Below are 21,769 nucleotides of genomic sequence, written 5' to 3'. Positions count from 1 at the left end.
TGAAGTCCTAGCCTCAGGAATTAGACAACAAAAAGAAAAGGCATCCAAATTGGCAAGGAAAAAGTCAAACTTTTGCTACTTGCACATGACAAGAAACTATATATTGAAAACCCACCAAAAAACTGCTAGAACTGAAACACAAATTCAGCAAAGCTGCAGGACACAAAATGAACATAAAGAAATCTGTTGCATTTCTATACATCAATAATAAAGCAGCAGTAAGAGATATTAAGTAATCAATCCCACTCACAACTATACCAAAAACAATAAGATACCTAGGAATAAACCTAACCAAAGATATGAAAGACCTGTACTATGAAAAGCACTGAAGAAAGAAATGGAAAGATGACACAAAAAAATGGAGAGACATTCCATGCCCATGGATTGGAAGAACACTTTTAAAATGTCTATACCTCCCAGCGATCTACACATTTAATTCAATCCCTATCAAAACACCAACAGCATTTTTCACAGAGCTAGAACAAACAATTGTAAAATTTGTATGGAATCACAAAAGATCCAAAATAGGCAAAGCAATCCTGAAAAACAAAAGCAAAGCTGTAGGCATCATAATTCTGGACTTCAAGTTATATGACAAAGCTACAGTGATCAAACCAGTACAGTACTGGCACAAAAATAGACACATAGATCACTAGAACAGGATAGAAAACCCAGAAATGAACCCACAACTATATGGTCAATTAATCTTCAATCAAAGCAGAGAAAAATATCCAATGCAAAAAAGATAGTCTCTTCAACAAATGGTGTTGGGAAAACTGGTCAGCTATAAGCAAAAGGTTGATCCTGGACCACTTTCTTACACTATACACAAAAAGACAAACTCAAAATGGAATAAACCTACATGTGACACATGAAACCATAAAAATCCTAGAAGAGAAGACAGACAGGAACTTCTTTGACATTGGCCCATTAATTTCTTACTAGATATGTCTCCTGAGGCAAGGGAAATAAAAGCAAAAATGAACTATTGGGACTACATCAAAATAAAAACTTTCTGCACAGCAAAGGAAACAATCAACAAAACTAAAAGGCAGCTTACAGAATGGGAGAAATTACTTGCAAATGACGTATCAGCTAAAAGATTAGTATCCAAAATATATATATAAAAAAAAAACTTATAAAACTCAGGGCACCTGGGTGGTTTAGTTGGTTAAGCATCCAACTTCAGCTCAGGTCGTGATCTTACAATGCATGAGTTCAAGCCTCACATTGGGCTCTCTGCTGTCAGCACAGAGCCCAGTTCTGATCCTCTGTCCCCCCCACCCCTGGCCCTCTCTCTGCCCCTCCCCTGCTCATTCTCTCTCTCTTTCAAAATAAACAAACTTTAAATTAAAAAAAAAAAAAACTCAACACCTAAAAAATGAATAATCCAATTAAAAAATGGGCAGAAGACCTGAACAGACATCTTTCCAAAGAAGACATCCAGATGGCCAACAAGCACACGAAAAGATCCTCAACATCACTGATCATCAGGGAAAAGCAAATCAAAGCTACAATGAGATATTACATTATTATCTATCAGAATGGCGAAAATTAACAACACAAGAAACAACAGGTATTGGTGAGAAGACAGAGGAAGGGAAACTCTCTTGCACTGTTAGTAGGAATACAAATTGGTGCAGCCACTGTGGAAAACAAAGGTTCCTTAAAAAGTTAAAAAATAGAACTACCCTACGATCCAGCAATCACACCACTAGGAATTTACCCAAAGAATACAAAAATACAGATTCAAAGGGATACATGCACCCTGATGTGTATTGCATCATTATCGATAATAGCCAAATTATGAAAACAGCCCAAGTATCCGTTGACTGATGAATGGAGGAAGAAGATGTGGTATACACACAATGGAGTATTACTCAGCCATAAAAAAGAAAGAAATCTTGCAATTTGCAACAACATGGATGGAGCTAAAGAATATTATGCTAAGCGAAATAAGTCAGTCAGAGAAAGATAAACACTATATGATTTCAGTGATATGTGGAATTTAAGAAACAAAACCAACAAGCAAACGGGGCAAAAAAAAAAAAAAGAGAGCGAGAGAGAAAATGAGGCAGACCAAGAACCAGACTCTCAACTATACTGAACACACTGATGGGTACCAGAGGGGAGGTAGGTGGGGTGATGGGGAAACAGGTGATGGGGATTAAGGACAGCACTTGCTGTGATGAGCACAGAGTGATGTCTGAAAGGGCTAAATCACTACATTGTACACCTGAAACTAATATTACACAATATGTTAACAAACTGAAATTTAAAACTTAAAAATTTTTTTTCAAATTATTTTAACCAAGTCTGAGAGGTGAGATGGGGGATCAAAATATGGTAAAATTATTATCTTAGCCTAGGCAGAGATAATACCTAATGTTTCATTTTTTTAATTATTTAATATTATAGATTTGACATGTTTCTTAAATCAAGTAACAATATGAACAGAACAGAAATGATGGCAGCGGAGGGGGTTGGGGCAGGAGGGAGGGTAGTTTCATAATAAAAACACTGCCTTAAAGGCAGCTTTTTACTTTCTTATCGATACATGAAATAACGGTGTATCTACTATTAGTGGCTTCTTAGAGTCAATAAAGTATGGTAATGATAAAAAAAACACCAATTACCACAATTTATCCAATTCTCATTATATTACCTATTTTACATCATTTAAATGAGTTTTAGGAGACAATACCTAGGTTCAAATCTACTGATTAACCATCTAATCTTGGTTATTTAGCTTCTGTCTGCCTCAGTTTCCTCATTTGCAAAATAAGAATAATAGAACTGTTATGGTATTAAATTAATTATACATGAAGCACTTCAACAGTGTTTGGCACATGAAAAGGACCCAAATTATTATTAATGCTCACAAGAATCCTACGAGGTTGCTATTTAATAGAGGTGTTTTTATAACGGGGAGAAAAGGAAGCTAAGGCCACACACCAAAAGAGGAAGAAAACGAATATTGAAATTAAGGACTATTTGACTACAAAGCCAATGTTTTTACTGTTCTAAAGCATTCAGAAATTATAACAAACTTCACAATTCAAATAATAAACTTATAATAACCCTATCAAAATTTAATAAAAATAACATACGAAGAAAACTGAAGGCCATTACATATGTAAGTGAAGATATAAGTTCAAAATAAGATATTAACAAATTTAATTTAGTAGTATATTAAAGGAAATGCCATGATCAAATAGGAGTCATTCAAAGAATGCAAGAGCAGTCTAACATTAGGAAATGTATTAACACAATTCATCTCATTATCAACCGAAAGAAAAAAAATCCTATCATCTCAAAGGACATCACAACAGTTATTTCATAAAAATTAAGATACCCATTTATAATTTTAAAAAAGGAAACAAAAGAACACCTCTACTATCTACTAAACTCTGAATGCAAGGATACTTTCTAAAGATGATAATTTTCATCTTAAATGCAAGAAGCTAGCATTTACACTGAAAAACAAGAGAACTAGCTTCCAGGGCTTCTATCAAAGTTCTGAAATTCTATTTTGAGAAGACAAAAAAGATCAAACATCATTAATAGTGAGGGGATAAAGCAAAGAAATCATTTGTATATAACTATCTTTCCAGATGACCCAATTTAAAAAATTAGATTTCATGACGAGAGTTTAGAATAATGGCCTTCTAGCACCAACAGCAAGTCTGAACCCACAAAGGAAAAAAGATTCAATATAAAATAGAAAAAAAGATTTTTAAACCTTAAGGACACATGCATAGTAATTACACAGAGAAATTTACTGAAGAACATAAATGAAAATTTGAATAAATGTCCAATATTTTAGGATGATTCAACATTATAAAGATATTAATCATCCCTGATTTAGTTAAATTTAAATTTAGTTAAATTCAAATCAAAATTCCAAAAAGATATGTAAGTTTATGATAAATTTTGGGAAAATGTTTCAGTTGAGCTTGAACTTGACAAAACAATTTCTATATTTTTTTAACAATTTTTTTACATTTAACAACAACCGAAAAATGTGTAAGAATGAAGAGCTAATTTTTTAATGACTAATAAAAAAAGACTGACCTTGCCACACAGTAGGTGTTCACTAATCATTTACTATCTGCATGAGTTACTGAAAACAACAGTAATTATAAGAGTAGGATACTAATTCCAGGAAACAGCAGAAAAATCAACAGAATAGGTTTGACAGTAAAATAGACTCATTTTATAAAAGACAAACTAATATATAATAAACGTGTCATTTCAAAGTAGTGGGAAAACTTATTCAATATATTATAAATGACTATCTGAAGACATAAAGTTAGAAACCTACTTTACAACATTCACAAATATATATATATATATTCCAAAAAGATGAAAGATACCCATAAAAAATATTGAGCAAGTACTCAAAGTAAATACAGACATACATTTTTAATGATTTTTTGGGTGACAAAAGCCTTTCAGTGAATTATAGCAAGAATATTAAGTGATGAAAGAAAAACCTGATGGATTTTGTTAGGTAAAAATGTTCAAAACCTACCCATAGCAAATATAAACAAAGTAAAAACTAAACATGAAACTGAGAGAAAAATTTACAACAGATTAAAAGACCTTAGAGCAATCAATATCCCAAAGGGAAAATGGGTAAATGTCATCAACAATCCATTCACTTAAAAATACAAATGGCCAACACGCCCGGGGGGCTGAGTCACTTGAGCATCTAGCTCTTAATTTCAGCCCAGGTCATGAGCTCACAGTCATGAGTTTGAGCCCCACATCAGGCTCTGCAATGTGGGATCCCCTCTCCCTCTCACTCTGGCCCTTCCCTAGTTCTATGCGTACTCTCATGCACCCTCTCTCTCAAAATAAATAACATTTAAAAAAAAATACAAATGACCAAAAAAATATGGAAAAACATTCCAGTGCATTAGTAAGCAAAAATAAAAGAAAAAAAAAATCTGCTTACCACAGTAGCACACTATGAAGACTAACAAAATCATGTGATAAGAGTCATTGTAATGAAAATATAATTTGTTTGATCCTTTCTGTAGAGAAATGTGTTAATATACAACTCATTTTAAGTATCCCTATCCTTCAAATAACAATTTTGGTTTTAGTAATTCATCTTAAGAAAGTAACCTGGTGAGTTTACAAAATGCATTAAACAAAGATGATGAGTACAATATTATTTAACAGGGGAAAATAAAATAAAAATGTCACTCCATCATTAAGTAAATAAATACATGGCAAATCCATACAAATATATATTAAAATATTAAGGTCATTAAAATGTGTATTTACTGACATCCAACTATGCCTCTATTAGTACATAAAAAAACCCAGAATGTATTGTATGAGCCTACTTTTATAAAACTATTTTAAAAGTATATAAAAAACAGGAAAGAAATCTATAAAAATAAATACATCGAAATTTAACAAGCAATGTTTTTTTAATATGAAATTTATTGTCAGATTGGTTTCCATACAACACCCAGTGCTCATCCCAAAAGGTGCCCTCCTCGGTGCCCATCACCCATCCTCCCCTTCCCCCCACCCCCATCAACCCTCAGTTTATTCTCAGTTTTTAAGAGTCCCTTATGGTTTGCCTCCCTCCCTCTCAACTTCTTTTTTTCCCCTTCCCCTTCCCCATGGTCTTCTCTTAAGTTTCTCAGGATCCACATAAAAGTGAAAACATAGGGTATCTGTCTTTCTCTGTATGACTTATTTCACTTAGCATAACACTCTCCAGTTCCATCCTCGCTGCTACAAAAGGCCATATTTCATTCTTTCTCATTGCCACATGGTATTCCATTGTGTATATAAACCACAATTTCTTTATACATTCATCAGATGATGGACATTTAGGCTCTTTCCATAATTTAGCTATTATTGAGAGTGCTGCTATAAACATTGCGGTACAAGTGCCCCTATGCATCCGGACTCCTGTATCCCTTGGGTAAATTCCTAGCAGTGCTACTGCTGGGTCATAGGGGAGATCTATTTTTAATTTTTTGAGGAACCTCCACACTGTTTCCCAGAGCGGCTGCACCAGTTTGCATTCCCACCAACAGTGCAAGAAGGTTCCCGTTTCTCCACACCCTCTCCAGCATCTATAGTCTCCTGATTTGTTCATTTTAGCCACTCTGACTGGCGTGAGGTGATATCTGAGTGTGGTTTTGATTTGTATTTCCCTGATGAGGAGTGACGTTGAGCATCTTTTCATGTGCCTGTTGACCATCTGGATGTCTTCTTTAAAGAAGTGTCTATTCATGTCTTCTACCCATTTCTTCACTGGATTATTTGTTTTTCAGGCGTGGAGTTTGGTGAGTTCTTTATAGACTTTGCATACTAGCCCTTTGTCCGATATGTCATTTGCAAGTATCTTTTCCCATTCCATAGGTTGCCTTTTAGTGTTGTTGATTGTTTCCTTTGCAGTGCAGAAACTTTTTATCTTCATGAGGTCCCGATAGTTCATTTTTGCTTTTAATTCCCTTGCTTTTGGAGATGTGTCTTGTAAGAAATTGCTGCGGGTGAGGTCAAAGAGGCTTTTTCCTGCTTTCTCCTCTAGGATTTTAATGGTTTCCTGTCTCACATTCAGGTCCTTCATCCATTTTGAGTTTATTTTGGTGAATGGTCTAAGAAAGTGGTCTAGTTTCATTCTTCTACATGTTGCTGCCCAGTTCTCCCAGCACCATTTGTTAAAGAGACTGTCTTTTTTCCATTGGATATTCGTTCCTGCTTTGTCAAAGATGAGTTGGCCATACGTTTGTGGGTCCAATTCTGGGGTCTGCATTCTATTCCATTGGTCTATGTGTCTGTTTTTGTGCCAATACCACGCTGTCTTGATGATTACAGCCTTGTAGTAGAGGCTAAAGTCTGGGATTGTGATGCCTCCCACTTTGGTCTTCTTCAATATTACTTTGGCTATTCGGGGTCTTTTGTGGCTCCATACAAATTTTAGGATTGCTTGTTCTAGTTTCGAGAAGAATGCTGGTGCAATTTTGATTGGGATTGCATTGAATGTGTAGATTTCTTTGAATAGTGTTGACATTTTAACAATATTATTCTTCCAATCCATAAGCACAGAATGTTTTTCCATTTCTTTGGATCTTCTTCAATTTCCTTCATAAGCTTCCTATAGTTTTCAGCATACATATCTTTTATGTCTTTGGTTAGGTTTATTCCTAGCTATTTTATGCTTCTTGGTGCAATTGTGAATGGGATCAGTTTCTTTATTTGTCTTTCTGTTGCTTCATTATTAGTGTATAAGAATGCAACTGATTTCTGTACATTGATTTTGTATCCTGCGACTTTGCTGAATTCATGTATCAGTTCTAGCAGACCTTTGGTGGAGTCTATCAGTTTTCCATGTATAATATCATGTCATCTGCAAAAAGTGAAAGCTTGACTTCATCTTTGCCAATTTTGATGCCTTTGATTTCCTTTTGTTGTCTGACTGCTGATGCTAGAACTTCCAACACCATGTTAAACAACAGCGGTGACAGTGGACATCCCTGTCGTGTTCCTGATCTCAGGGAGAAAGCTCTCAGTTTTTCCCCATTGAGGATGATATTAGCTGTGAGCTTTTCATAAATGGCTTTTATGATGTTTAAGTATGTTCCTTCTATTCTGACTTTTGCGAGGGTTTTTTATTAAGAAAGGATGCTGAATTTTGTCAAATGCTTTTTCTGCATCGATTGACAGGATCATATGGTTCTTATCTTTTCTTTTATTTAATGTGATGTATCACACTGATTGATTTGCAAATATTGAACCAGCCCTGCAGGCTAGGAATGAATCCCACTTGACCATGGTGAATAATTCTTTTTATATGCTGTTGAATTCGATTTGCTAGTATCTTTTTGAGAATGTTTGCACCCATATTCATCAGGGATATTGGTCTGTAATTCTCTTTTTTTGCTGGGTCTCTGTCTGGTTTGGGAATCAAAGTAATGCTGGCTTCATAGAATGAGTCTGGAAGTTTTCCTTCCTTTCTATTTTTGGAACAGCTTAAGAAGGATAGGTATTATCTCTGCTTTATCTCTGGTAGAATTCCCCAGGGATGCCATCTGGTCCTGGAATCTTATTTGTTGGGAGATTTTTGATAAATGGTTCAATTTCGTCACTGGTTATGGGTCTGTTCAAGCTTTCTATTTCTTCCTGTTTGAGTTTTGGAAGTGTGTGGGTGTTTAGGAAAATTCCTAACCATTTCTTCCAGGTTGTCCAGTTTGTTGGCATATAATTTTTCATAGTATTCCCTGATAATTGCTTGTATATCTGAGGGGTTGGTTGTAATAATTCCATTTTCATTCATGATTTTATCTATTTGGGTCATCTCCCTCTTCTTTTTGAGAAGTCTGGCTAGAGGTTTATCAATTTCGTTTATTTTTTTCAAAAAACCAACTCTTGGTTTCATTGACCTGCTCTACAGTTCTTTTAGATTCTATATTGTTTATTTCTGCTCTGCTCTTTATTTCTCTTCTTCTGCTGGGTTTGGGGTGTCTTTGCTGTTCTGCTTCTATTTCCTTTAGGTGTGCTGTTAGATTTTGTATTTGGGATTTTTCTTGTTTCTTAAGATAGGCCTGGATTGCAATGTATTTTCCTCTCAGGACTACCTTCGCTGCATCCCAAAGCGTTTGGATTGTTGTATTTTCATTTTCAATTGTTTCCACATATTTTTTAATTTCTTCTCTAATTGCCTGGTTGACCCATTCATTCTTTAGTAGGGTGTTCTTTAACCTCCATGCTTTTGGAGGTTTTCCAGACTTTTTCCTGTGGTTGATTTCAAGCTTCATAGCACTGTGGTCTGAAAGTGTGCATGGGATGACCTCAATTCTTTTATACTTATGAAGGGCTGTTTTGTGACCCAATATGTGATCTATCTTGGAGAAGGTTCCATGTGCACTCGAGAAGAAAGTATATTCTGTGGCTTTGGGATGAAGAGTTCTAAATACATCTGTCAAGTCCATCTGATCCAGTGTATCATTCAGGGCCCTTGTTTCTTTATTGATCCTGTGTCTAGATGATCTATCCATTGGTGTCCATGGAGTATAAAAGTCCCCTGCAATCACCACATTCTTATCAATAAGGTTGCTTACATTTGTGATGAATTGTTTTATATGTTTGGGGGCTCCCGTATTCGGCACACAGACATTTATAATTGTTAGCTTTTCCTGATGGATAGACCTTGTAATTATTATATAATGCCCTTCTTCATCTCTTGTTACAACCTTTCATTTAAAGTCTAGTTTGTCTGATATAAGTATGGCTACTCCAGCTTTCTTTTGAGTTCCAGTAGCATGATAGATAGTTCTCCATCCCCTCACTTTCAATCTGAAGGTGTCCTCAGGTCTAAAATGAGTCTCTTGTAGACAGCAAATAGATGGATCTTGTTGTTTTTTTTTTATACATTCTGATACCCTATGTCTTTTGGTTGGAGCATTTAGTCCATTTACATTCAGTGTTATTACATGGGTTTAGAGTCATTGTGATGTCTGTAGGTTTCATGCTTGTAGTGATGTCTCTGGTACTTTGTGGTACTTGCAACATTTCACTTACAGAATCCCCCTTAGGATCTTTTGTAGGGCTGGTTTAGCGGTGATGAATTCCATCAGTTTTTGTTTGTTTGGGAAAACCTTTATCTCTCCTTCTATTCTGAATTACAGACTTGCTAGGTACAGGATTTTCAGCTCCACATATTTTCTGTTCATCACAGTGAAGATTTCCTGCCATTCCTTTCTGGCCTGCCAAGTTTCAGTATATAGGTCTGCTACTACCCTTATGTGTCTACCTTTGTAAGTTAGGGCCGGTTTATCCCTAGTGCTTTCAGAATTCTCTCTTTATCCTTGTATTTTGCCAGTTTCACTATGATACATCGTGCAGAAGATCGATTGAAGTTACGTCTGAACAGAGTAGTCTGTGCCTCTTGGATTTCAATGCCTTTTTCCTTCCCCAGATCAGGGAAGTTCTCAGCTTTGATTTCTTCAAGTACACCTTCAGCACCTTTCCCTCTCTCTTCCTCCTCTGGAATCCCTATTATACGGATATTATTGTGCTTCATTGCATCACTTAGTTCTCAAATTCTCCCCTCATACTCCTGGATTTTTTTATCTTTTTCTCAGCTTCCTCTTTTTCCATAATTTTATCTTCTAATTCACCTATTCTCTCCTCTGCCTCTTCAATCCATGCTATGGCCACCTCCTTTTTATTTTGCCCCTCATTTATACCATTGTTTAGCTCCTCATAACTATTTCTTAGTCCCTTGATCTCTGTAGCAATAGATTCTCTGCTGTCCTCTATGCTTTTTTCAAGCCCAGCGATTAATTCTATGACTATTATTCTAAATTCTTGTTCCGTTATAGTGCTTAAATCAGTTTTCATCAATTTGTTAGCTGTCGCTACTTCCTGGAGTTTCTTTTGAGAAGATTTCTTCCATTTTATCATTTTGGGTAGTTCCTGTGGTGGCTCCAAACTGCAGGTCACTTCCCCTGTGCTGTCTTGAGTAATTTGTGCTGGTGGGTGGGGCCACAGTCAGACCCAATGTCTCACTCCAGCCCACCACTGGGGCCACAGACTGGTGTGTACCTTATCTTCCCCTTTACGAGGGGCAGGACTCACTGTGGAGTGGAGTGGCCCTTGTCTGGACTGCTTGCACACTACCAGGCTTGTGGTGCTGCTTGGATGGGACCTGGCCAAGGGCGTATTAGCCGGGATGGATCCGCAAGGTGCACAGGGGCGGGAGGGGCAGGCTCAGCTCACTTTGCCATCGGTGGTCCGCTGTGGGAGGGGCCCTGCAGCACTGGGAGGCAGGCAGGCAGACCCGTCGGAGGGATGGATCCACAGAAGCACAGCCTTGGGTGTTTGCGCGGTGCAAGCAAGTTCGGTGACGGGAACTGGTTCCCTTTGGGATTTCTGCTGGGGGATGGATGAGGGAGATGGCGCTTCTGAGTGCTTTTGTTCCCCGCAGAGCTGAGCTCTGTCTTCCAGGGCTCAACAACTCTCCCTTCGGTTGTCCTCCAGCCCTCCCGCTCTCTGAGCAGAGCTGTTGACTTATAACATTCCAGATGTTAAGTCCCGCTGGCTGTCAAACACACTCCGTCCAGCCCCTCTGCTTTTGCAAGTCAGAATTGGGGGGCTCTGCCTTGCAGGGCGGGCTGCCCCTCCACCGCCCCAGCTCCCTCCCGCCAGTCTGTGGAGCGCGCACCACCTCTCCCCCCTTCCTACCCTCTTCCATGGGCCTCTCATCTACACTTGGCTCCAGAGAGTCCGTTCTGCTAGTCTTCTGGCGGTTTTCTGGGTTATTTAGGCAGATGTGGGTGGAATCTAAGTGATCCGCAGGACACGGTGAGACCAGCGTCCTCCTACGCCGCCATCTTCCTCTATCCTCACAAGCATTCTTCTTTTAAAAAAAAGGATGATTTGGGGGTAGCCGGGTGGCTCAGCTGGTTGAGCCTCGGACTTTGGCTCAGGTTTTGATCTCCAGTTTGTCAGGGCAGAGCCTGCTTCGGAAGATCTGTCCCCCTCTCTCTTTGCCTCTCCCCCATTGGCACTATCTCAAAAATAAACAAACATTAAAAAAAAAAAAAAAAATCTCCCAGCCGCTGCCTGGCTCAGTGGGTTAAGCGGCTGACTTTGGCTCAGGTGGTGATCTGAAAGGTGAGTTCAAGCCCCACACTGGGATTGCTGTTGTCAGCATGGAGCCTGCTTCAGATGCTCGGATCCTCTGTCCCCTTCTCAGCCCCCTCCCCACTCATGTTTTCTCTCAAAAATAAATAAAACATTTTTTAAAAATCTCTAAAATAAATATGATTTTTCTCTCACTTTTTTTTTTACTTGCCCATATTTTTGAAATCTTACTACTTTCTACATCTGCTTTTGCTAGAAAGTAAAAAACAAAAGGGCATTACTAACAACTGAAATAGATTATCCACACTGGTAAATGGGGGAGCTGGTTCTAAAATATCATGTGTGCACACACTCTCTCTTTAAAAAGAAAGCAGGGGCGCCTGGGTGGCTCAGTCGGTTAAGCAACCGACTTTGGCTCAGGTCATGATCTCGCAGTCCGTGACTTCTAGCCCCGCATCGGGCTCTGTGCTGACAGCTCAGAGCCTGGAGCCTACTTCAGATTCTGTGTCTCCCTCTCTCTGACCCTCCCCTGTTCATGCTCTGTCTCTTCCTGTCTCAAAAATAAATGTTAAATAAATAAATAAATAAATAAATAAATAAATAAATAAATAAATAGAAAGCAAAAAAACAAGAACAAAAAAAAAAACTTGTATTTCAAAACTCTGGAAAATAAAATCTCTGGAATAAAGAAAAACTCTGAAACACACCAAAATTTCAACAGCGCTTATCTCAAGAGGCATATTGGGGGATTTCCTGCATTATTTAAATTTTCTCACAATCAGAAAATGTTATTTTTAGATTAAACACACACACTTAAGTTTTATGTTCATCATATCAATAAAAGTATGCTACAGAAGCTTACACAATTAAAAAAAGGCAGAAAATGGCTTCAACAGTAGACAGAGTTGAGATTTAATACCCATTTAATTCAAAAGAGCTTCATGGCACAAAACACTGACAAAGTTACAGACATTATTTCTCATATAACTTTGAATATAATACATATCTCCTTAATGCCAGTACTTACCCCATATCTTTCAGCCACAATGTCTTCAAAACGTCTGTTCTGTTTCTCAGCTTGTTCCTTCATTCTCTGGTAAGACTTCCTCAGCCAGCTCAATCCACCATCTTCTACCACTGAAACTAAATTCCAGTACTAAATGTCAGTTATACTTTTCATGTAGTTATAACAGAATTAATATTGCTTCTCTAATAATTTCTTAAAGTATAAGTTATTCTTCCTTGAACATAAAAGAACCATAAGTGCATTTAAAATTCAACATATTGGGGCGCTTGGGTGGCGCAGTCGGTTAAGTGTCCGACTTCAGCCAGGTCACGATCTCACGGTCCGTGAGTTCGAGCCCCGCGTCAGGCTCTGGGCTGGTGGCTCAGAGCCTGGAGCCTGTTTCCGATTCTGTGTCTCCCTCTCTCTCTGCCCCTCCCCCGTTCATGCTCTGTCTCTCTCTGTCTTAAAAATAAACGTTGAAAAAAAAAATTTTTTTAAACAAAAAAAATAAAACAAAATAAAATTCAACATATTATTTATGTACCTATATATGCAAGGTATGTATTTTAGGGACTGAGGAAGGCAAAAATTAAACTATCCTCAAAAAAAGTGCAATCTAAAAGTATAAAGATAAAAGGATATAAACAATAACAATAAAGATAATATGTAGTAAAAATTATACAAAGATAAAGAATTATACAACAATGAGAGATGGATTATTTCTAAATGGAAGGTCACGTAAAATTTAAAGATCAGGCTTAAAACAAGGAGCTGGATGTCCACAAACAAAGATAAAAACAGGGAGGGCATGCCCAGAAATAAAGGATGAAAGTACACACACAGAAGAGGAAAAAGTTACCTCAGAAACAAAACAAAGAACAAATGAGGAAATTACAGAAGAGAATACTGAAAGGCAAACCAAAACAAATTATTCCATTATAGTCATGACCGCCAGCTATGAAAATCTGAATGCCTTCAACAAACTTTATTAAGCTGCTTGTATTTCCTTCTACACACATCACACTTTTACGCACATAAAGAAATCTAATCAATTACTTAAGTCAAAATTCTGTTCCTGATTTTCCTTGTCCAAAAATAGGATGGCTTTAGATCACCCCAGTTCTACAATCAACAAAAACACACACAAAACCCAAAAGACATGTGTAAAAATCATAGTAGTGGAAAAGTCTGCAGTAATCCCAGCTTAGAAAACAACCCAAATGTCCACCATTAGTAACATGGGTAAACAGCATAAATTGTGACATATTCCTAAAATACACAGCAATGGAAATCAATGACTACAACAGTGCATAACATGGGTGATTCTGAAAATGGGAACACAGGAAGCAGGAAACCAAAGGGAACAACGGTACTTACTATGGGATTCCAGGGAAAATGGACTTTAGTGCTAGAAACCAAAGCAGTGGCTATTCTGACAGGAGCAGAGTGACCAGAAGTGCCACAAGGCAGCTTGTGGGATGCGAATGATGTTCTGTTTCTCAAAAGGTCTGCTGATTACACGGGTATTTTCACTTTGGAGTAATGATCAGACTGTACACTTAACAATTTGTGCACTTTTCTGTATGTGTTAGACTTCACTAAAAAGTTTAAAGGGAAAAAAAAGATTTTTCAATCCTCTAACTGCAGTCTCACTCAAATCTCAAAAATCTATCTTTGTTAAGCAATCTCTTCAAAGAAAAGAAGTCTCTCTTTACAGATCTAAAATACTTCGTACTTCGAAACCTAGATGTCCAGTTAACTCAATGATTCACTTTTCTTTCAAGTTTATTTTGCTCTTACTCCTTTTTTATTTTATACAATGTATGAGTTCAAAATTAACAATGCAATTACTCAAGGAAGTTAGTCTAAATCCTCAATATACATGAGGATAAGAGAAACCCATTATCAATAATACCTATATTAACATCCCAGTTACACAATTAAGTTTATTTCAAAGAATTATCTACGAAACTGAAAAAATGCTGACGGGCAGAGTGAAGACCAGATTTCCTTAACAATCACCAGTATATTAACACAGTTCAGAGAAAAAAAGCTCAGAGAAAAAGGAAGACTTTTATTCCTCTGTGTTGACATTTACCAAGGAACTCAAACAAGAAAAAAAACTTTTCAGGGAGCCTGGGTGGCTCAGTCAGTTAGGTATCAGGCTTTGGCTCTGGTCATGATCTCGCAGTTTGTGAGTTCGAGCCCCACGTCCGGCTCTGTGCTGACAGCACAGACCATGGAGCCTGCTTTGGATTCTATGTCTCCCGGTCTCTCGGCCCCTCCCATGCTCATGCTCTGTCTCTCTCTCTCTCTCTCTCAATAATAAATAAACATTAAAAAATTTTTTTTCTCTAAAAAGAATAAACCTTTCAATGAATTCAGGTATGAGTAAGACTCACAATTTTAGAAATATTTATACAATAATATCATCTTTAGGGGCACCTGGGTGGCGTCCAACTTCAGCTCAGGTCATGATCTCACAGTTCGTGAGATCGAGCCCCACATCGGGCTCTGTGCTGACAGCTCGGAGCCTGGAGCCTGCTTCAGATCCTGTGTCTCCCTTTCTTTCTGCCCTTCCCCTATTCACACTCTGTCTCTCTCTCTCTCTCTCCTTCAAAAATATATAAACATTAAAAAAATTATTCAATAATATATCTTTAGTTGATTGTATGCTCTATTTCAATAGTCTTATTAATCTTATAATTAGAGATGACAGGGGCGCCTGGGTGGCGCAGTCGGTTAAGCGTCCGACTTCAGCCAGGTCACGATCTCGCGGTCCGTGAGTTTGAGCCCCGCGGCAGGCTCTGGGCTGATGGCTCGGAGCCTGCAGCCTGATTCCGATTCTGTGTCTCCCTCTCTCTCTGCCCCTCCCCCGTTCATGCTCTGTCTCTCTCTGTCCCAAAAATAAATAAAAAACGTTGAAAAAAAATTTAAAAAAAAAAATAATAATAGAGATGACAATAATGAAATATTTTTAACAGTAAAAATCACCAAATATTTTAAAAACAAATAAAAAATACCAATTTGCAGCACCATCATGAAATTCATTCTAACAAATATTTAGTGAATATTTACTATAAATATGAAAATGTGTTAAACACAGTAGGAAGTAAAAAATAAATAAAACATAGTCGCTATCCTTTATGCAGAGATAAAGATATATCAAATAATTATAATAAACTCACGGTATACAACATATATACACCTATATCTGAGGTCAAAATGTAAGAGACTAAAAGTATATGCTTCCATCATAATTAAAGGTTATTTGGTATACGCAAAACACAACCAAATGAATCCAAGCTCTATTCCCATTTCTCATAAGGCAAATATAAAAACAGCAACAAAGTATCAGGAGACCAAGATATTAACCTCACTGTTCCTATAAACTAGTTGTAAGATCTTAACCAAGTCACTGACTAAATCGTTGCTTCTTCATATGTATTACAGGGCAGTTTTGATTTAAACTGCCTATGAAATTTCTTCCAACTCAGAAGATTCTAAAAGTCAAAAAACAGAGGGGAAAACATCCTGGAAAGAACAAAAATACATGAGAACAGTTTGTAAGCAAGAATGTCTACTAACTCCATGGTAACACATCCAGTCCTGTAGTGAAGAATCCAGAGCAACTCAACATGGGCCAGCAATCAGAAGACCTGGTCCCAGGACCACCCCTCTGACTAGAGGAACGACCCGGCCACTCTGAGCCTTAGTCTCCTGTGCTGTAACACTCAGGACAGTAACACCTACTTTGCTACCTTCACACGGTTGTTACGAAAATGAGCTCACGTGTAAATGTGCCGCAGGTACTTTAAAACTGTACAAATATTCCCACTGCTAAAATATGGTTAAAAATAATTTTGTATGAACGCTGAAAACAGTTTACTTACTTGTCCACTTAATTTTTTCTAAGGGGAAAAGATCAAAACAAATGAACTGATTTTTGAAAACATGGCACCTCAATCACTACCAAAACAAACGGTTGAAAACTTCATTTTCCCAAAACATTTCATCATAAGGACAAGTATTTGCCACTGTCATCATTATTTTACTGTATCCCAGATATTTTGCTGGAAAGTCTCCTCCCTGGATCCTCACAGCACCCACCTAAGACCGGCCACCATGTTCCCGGGGTGATGGCACCAACAAGGCAAGTGATAAACTTCCTGTGCGGGTCCAAGGAGTAGGACACGCAGGTGCTGAGCAGTCCTAGCTGGTTGGCCCCGCACTGAGAGGTACACCTGTTCCAGTGCACCTGGCGCCACACCGCGCTCCCATGAAGGTGCCCTGGGCACCTTGCCCGAGACCTGCCGCAGTGGGCGGGGCTGGGCGCTTCTCTAGACTCACAAATATGGTGGTATGGGAAGCTCCCTTTCTAGCTGGCCTTGAAGGTCCGCTCAAAGGCAGCACCGACAACCTCTGATTCTGGACTTCCTGTGGGATTCCCCCTGGTTTCCATTTGTATTCTACCCACGCTGCCCTGGATGCCTTGAGAGGTCACTTCTGCCTTTCCGGTGGCAAAACGGTGTGCTACCTCTTAAAAACAAAAGCCACAGTAAATGCATCTCAGCTGAGTATTGACAACCTCTCTCTACCAGAAAAGGATGCAGAGCTGTAAGAGAAGATAACGTGAGTGCATACTTGCCTCAGTTCACTGATGAAGATTCTGAAGGAAGTGACTCCTGACCAGCCCAAGCCAGAAAACTGATCCAGAATCAAAGCTTAAGTATCAGGGTCAGGCCTTATTGCTATCTTCAGCAACAGGTGCTGTCTGATCAATTCTCAAGCAAGACTGGCTTCAAAAATGAATGGGAAATGTGGTTTATTATGATTACGCCTAGGTGGATTTTCCAAATGATTTGTGAAGCTATTTCTAGACGATGTGAAACTAAGGAGCCTTCTGTCCAGGTTTTATAGTTATTTGCCTTAAGAATTTACTGGAGCTTGTCAATTTCACAAATACTTATTTCTGAAAACAACTTTTACTGCAAATTTAGGTTGATTAAGAGGTGATGTCCCGTGAATGTTCTGATATAAAGATGCACCGTTTTTAAAAAATAGAGTTGTATTTAACATTGACTACTATTATTCCTACACAGAATGGGTATTATGTAAAGACTGAGAAACCCTTTTTTTTCTTACATAAAATACAGGTACATACATATTCTGTAGGTAATATTCAATAAGTTAACTGGATAATATACCATTTCCTTTCTATTTTCATTTCCAAACTGAGCTTAACTGGCTAATAATGGAAGGAATGATAAAACATCAAACATTCACCAAGATGCTGTTTTTCATATTTTGTTCCACATAGCACTTTGGCTCAGCGGCCTGTCACGTTATTCACTCGGGAAAGGTATTGTACTAGCTACTGGGGATAAAAGGTAAGCAAAACAGCCACCCTATCAGCACAGAGCTCATAATCTCATTACAGATGAGATGGACATTCAAACAACCACATAAGTCCATGTAAAATTGCTACCATAACAGTAAGGGTCTTGAAGGGGACACAGAGCTAGCACACACAGCAGGGAACAGCCCTGGTCCGGGGGTCAGGAACAGCCTCGCAGAGGATGTCACAGCAGTGATGTGACAGAGGAGTAGGGGCTCTTTAGGTAATGGAGGGGAAACCTGAAGGCCCTGAGGCCCTTCAATGAAGGCTGCAGGAACTGCACCAGTGGCCAGAAAGCAGAGGGTGCAAGGAATCACTGGCCTCCAGAAGGGTGTTTGTTCTTACCCCAAGAACAATGGGAAGCCCTTGAAGAATGTTACAGGAGGAGGCCTATGACAGGATTGGTTTTACTTCTGTAGGACCTGCTTATGGTCGTCTTGGGGAGCATGGGCTACAGGGGTAGCAAGCAGATCACCGAAGAGCAGGCAAGAGCAGAATCGAGAGATAGCACAGCCAAGTGGTCGTGCAGAGAAAGGCAGACTTGGTTCAGGTACAGATGACAAACTTTTTTTAATTCTTTCCGTCTTATACTACATAAAGGACATTCCCCTTTAAAAATATTTTGAGCAAGAAAATTCTGATTAGCTTTATACTTTTGAGATGCAAAATCTGGTTCCATACGCAAGGGTGAAGCCTTGGAAACTAACACCACCACAAAAACTCTTACTTTCTACCCCTAAAGAATGGGACCTGATGACTTAATACCATATTGAATCAGCCTAGGGTTTTTATTGTGTGCGGGTACATCCTTATGCGGCTATCTTTCTTAACTTCAGGATTTGCCAATTTGGCAGAAAATTAAATGCATGAACTTGACACCAAGTTAAACTGGCTGGTTTCAAATAGTTTTTTTTTTTCTTTTTTTCCAAATACAAAATACATGCTTACTCTAGAAAAAAATTCAGGCATAGATGTATGACCAAATAGAGGATGAAAGTACACTTCTGTCTCCAGCTCTGAGAGGCACAGAACAGCATGCTGGGAAGTGAGCGGGCTCTGGAGCCAAACTATCTGGATTCAAACTGTGGTTTGGATACTTACTAGCCATGAACTTGAGGAATTTACTTAACCTCTTACTGTAAAACAGGGATTAAAAACTAGGGCTGTAACTCTTGACTACAGAGAACACAATGATGGTCACCAGAGGGGAGGTGAGTGGGGCGGGGGATGGGGGAAACAGGTGACGGGGATTAAGGATGCACTTGCAGTGATGAGCACCGGGTGATGCACCCAAGTGTTGGATCACTATATTGTACACCTGAAACTAGTATTACTCTGCATGTGAGGCAAGTGAATTTAAATAAAAACTTTATTAAAAATGAGTAAACTGAACTCAGAGAAGTCAAGAAACATTCCCCAAATCACAAAGCAGTAAGTGGAAATGCCAAAATTCCAATCTCAAGCAGCCTAACTCCAAAATCTGAGTCCTTAACTCTAACACTATGTGACCAACAAACACAACTCCCTAATATTAAAGTCACAACACTTTTAGGTGCCTAACCATTTCAGCCTTACCACTGGTCTAAACAGAATGACTATACTATCTGCATATGTGGTAAAATCCGCAGATCATTCAAAACTTAATTTTAACTCCAGGGTGCCTGGGTGTCTCAGGAGGTTAAGCATCTCACTTCTGCTCAGGTCATGATCTCATTGCTTTTGAGTTCCAGCCCCGCATCGGGCTCTGTGCTGACAGCTCGGAGCCTGGAACCTGCTTCGGATTCTGTGTCTCCCTCTCTCTCTGCTCCTCCCCTGCTTGCGCGCGCTTGCTCTCTCTCTTTCTTTCTCTCTCTCTCTCTCTCTCTCAAAAATAAATACACATTAAAAAAAGTTTTTAATTTAATTTCAACTCTGGGATCTGAACGTCTGACGGAGAGAAGCTTTCTGTCATTTTTCTTCCTTCTAAATAATACAGGAAAGGGGAGCAGTGAAAGCACATATGAAGAGGAAAAAGGCTTTCCAAAAGCTTCATATTAGGTCGTTTTTCTCCTAGAAAACGTCTTTGATTATGCTGTTTCGACTGAAAGATACCACGTAAGGTAGAACTTTGAGTCTCCCACACTCAAGAAGTTAAGAACCTATTGACTGCAAAAAACCCAAAGATTAAGTCTGTCAAGTCTAAGTTTTCCCCAGAGATGAATTTATTGACTGCCCTCTGACAAGAGTGCTGGTAAAAGCCTGGATCATAAAATTAGCCCGACACAGTGATGGTTGAGGAAGCTAACTTACTGCCCTACGCTTTCACTTTTAAGTGTCTAAAAAAAAAAAAAAAAAAAAGTATCTCAAAGAGATTCCTGTGTGACTACACTTCCTATGATATAACCCAGCAGAGACATTTCTACCAGTGCTGAAAGGCAATAAAGAAAATGCTACAATTACTAATAACTTCAGCAAAACTGCTAAAGAAAAAAATACAAATGAAACTGGAAGGGGGCTCTAGGGACATCTCTACATAAAATATAAGAAAAATTTTTATGAATGGCCACAATAAAAATAAAAGATATAACAAAAAGCAGGAACGTATTCTGGTAAATCACTAAGATGAAAAAATAAAACCCTAACTTACAATGCCACTATCTGTACACTGGGTTAATTGTATTTGAATGGACTTTTCATGGAGGTGTCAATGAACACTTAATTGGCATATAAATATTTTTAAAATTATGGTATCAAGTGTGATTATGTGACACTTAAATATTTTGTCTCCATCTGTTGGAAAATAACAGCACTATCCAAGGTAAATAACAAGTTTTATGAATGCTGGCAAAGTAGGAATTTCTAAAGAACATATGAAATCACATCTTTAATATTTATACGTTATTTTCATAAAAGTTCAGACATACCGCTTTTTTACATTTTGTTACAGGATGTAACAACCCAAAGCATTATTATATCCTCACAAAATCATACTTTGTATTAATCCATTCAAAACAGACCCTGAAATATGAAAACATTATCAAGTATAAAAATATAGATTTAATCAATTTCCTCCCCAACATATATAATTAACATAATCAATCTTTCCAGGTACTAAATTTAAACAAGGCCTCAAAAGACCGCACACATTTTATTTACTTTGTCCTATGTAATCTGAACCTTCAATAATAATCCATGGAGGCTCATAATATGAAACCACCGGATTCCACATCAAATGATCAGTAAACTTACAGTTGTTTTTCAAATACAGAAATAAGCACAGATAATTACAGACTTAAAACCACCTCACCACACAGAAACACGTAATATTTAAATAATCAGATCTTCCCAATCTACCAACAAACTCTGGTCGTTCCCTTAGGAATACCAAGTTACAAGAAACGCCTGTGTGGCTACAACCAAAATGTAGAGATACCTTTAGTAACTGATGACACGTGACAGTCTTCTGGGGGAAGACCTGTACCACCATCTTTCCAGTATGGATTCAGTTCTCTTTCCAGCAGTCTGGACTAGAACAAAACGTTTTCAGAGGTCATAATTTTTTTAAAAAGCCGCCATAAAATACATTAATCAATAATATATGAGACTCAGTTAACAATTGTAAACCTGGACAAATAATTAAAACAATCCTAAGACACACTCTTCTGCAACTTGCAAAAATAATGCCTAAATTAACATTCGTCCAATGCTTCCAATGAACGCCTACTATGAATCAAAACTGTGGCAGATGCAGAAGATATAATAATCTG

General features: G+C 38.1%; 1 protein-coding gene across 2 annotated transcripts in view; it reads right to left on the bottom strand.

Annotated features, from left to right (window-relative positions):
- The window catches only part of CWF19L2 (CWF19 like cell cycle control factor 2), a 151,717-nt gene that overhangs the window by 104,018 nt on the left and 25,930 nt on the right, over positions 1-21,769 (bottom strand). For both annotated transcript variants that reach the window (XM_025928560.2, XM_086679238.1), the window contains exons 6-7: positions 21,436-21,529; positions 12,647-12,762 (exon numbers count right to left, since the gene is read on the bottom strand). In XM_025928560.2, the coding sequence (XP_025784345.2) occupies positions 12,647-12,762; positions 21,436-21,529 (210 nt within the window). The remainder of the gene's footprint in view (positions 1-12,646; positions 12,763-21,435; positions 21,530-21,769) is intronic.

This window comes from Puma concolor, chromosome D1 (genome assembly GCF_028749965.1).
Source record: "Puma concolor isolate L17-30 chromosome D1, mPumCon1.1.hap2, whole genome shotgun sequence".
In the NCBI taxonomy this organism is placed as follows: Eukaryota; Metazoa; Chordata; class Mammalia; order Carnivora; family Felidae; genus Puma; species Puma concolor.
Note: the sequence above shows the minus strand (reverse complement) of the source record. Positions and strands in the feature narration are given on the sequence as shown.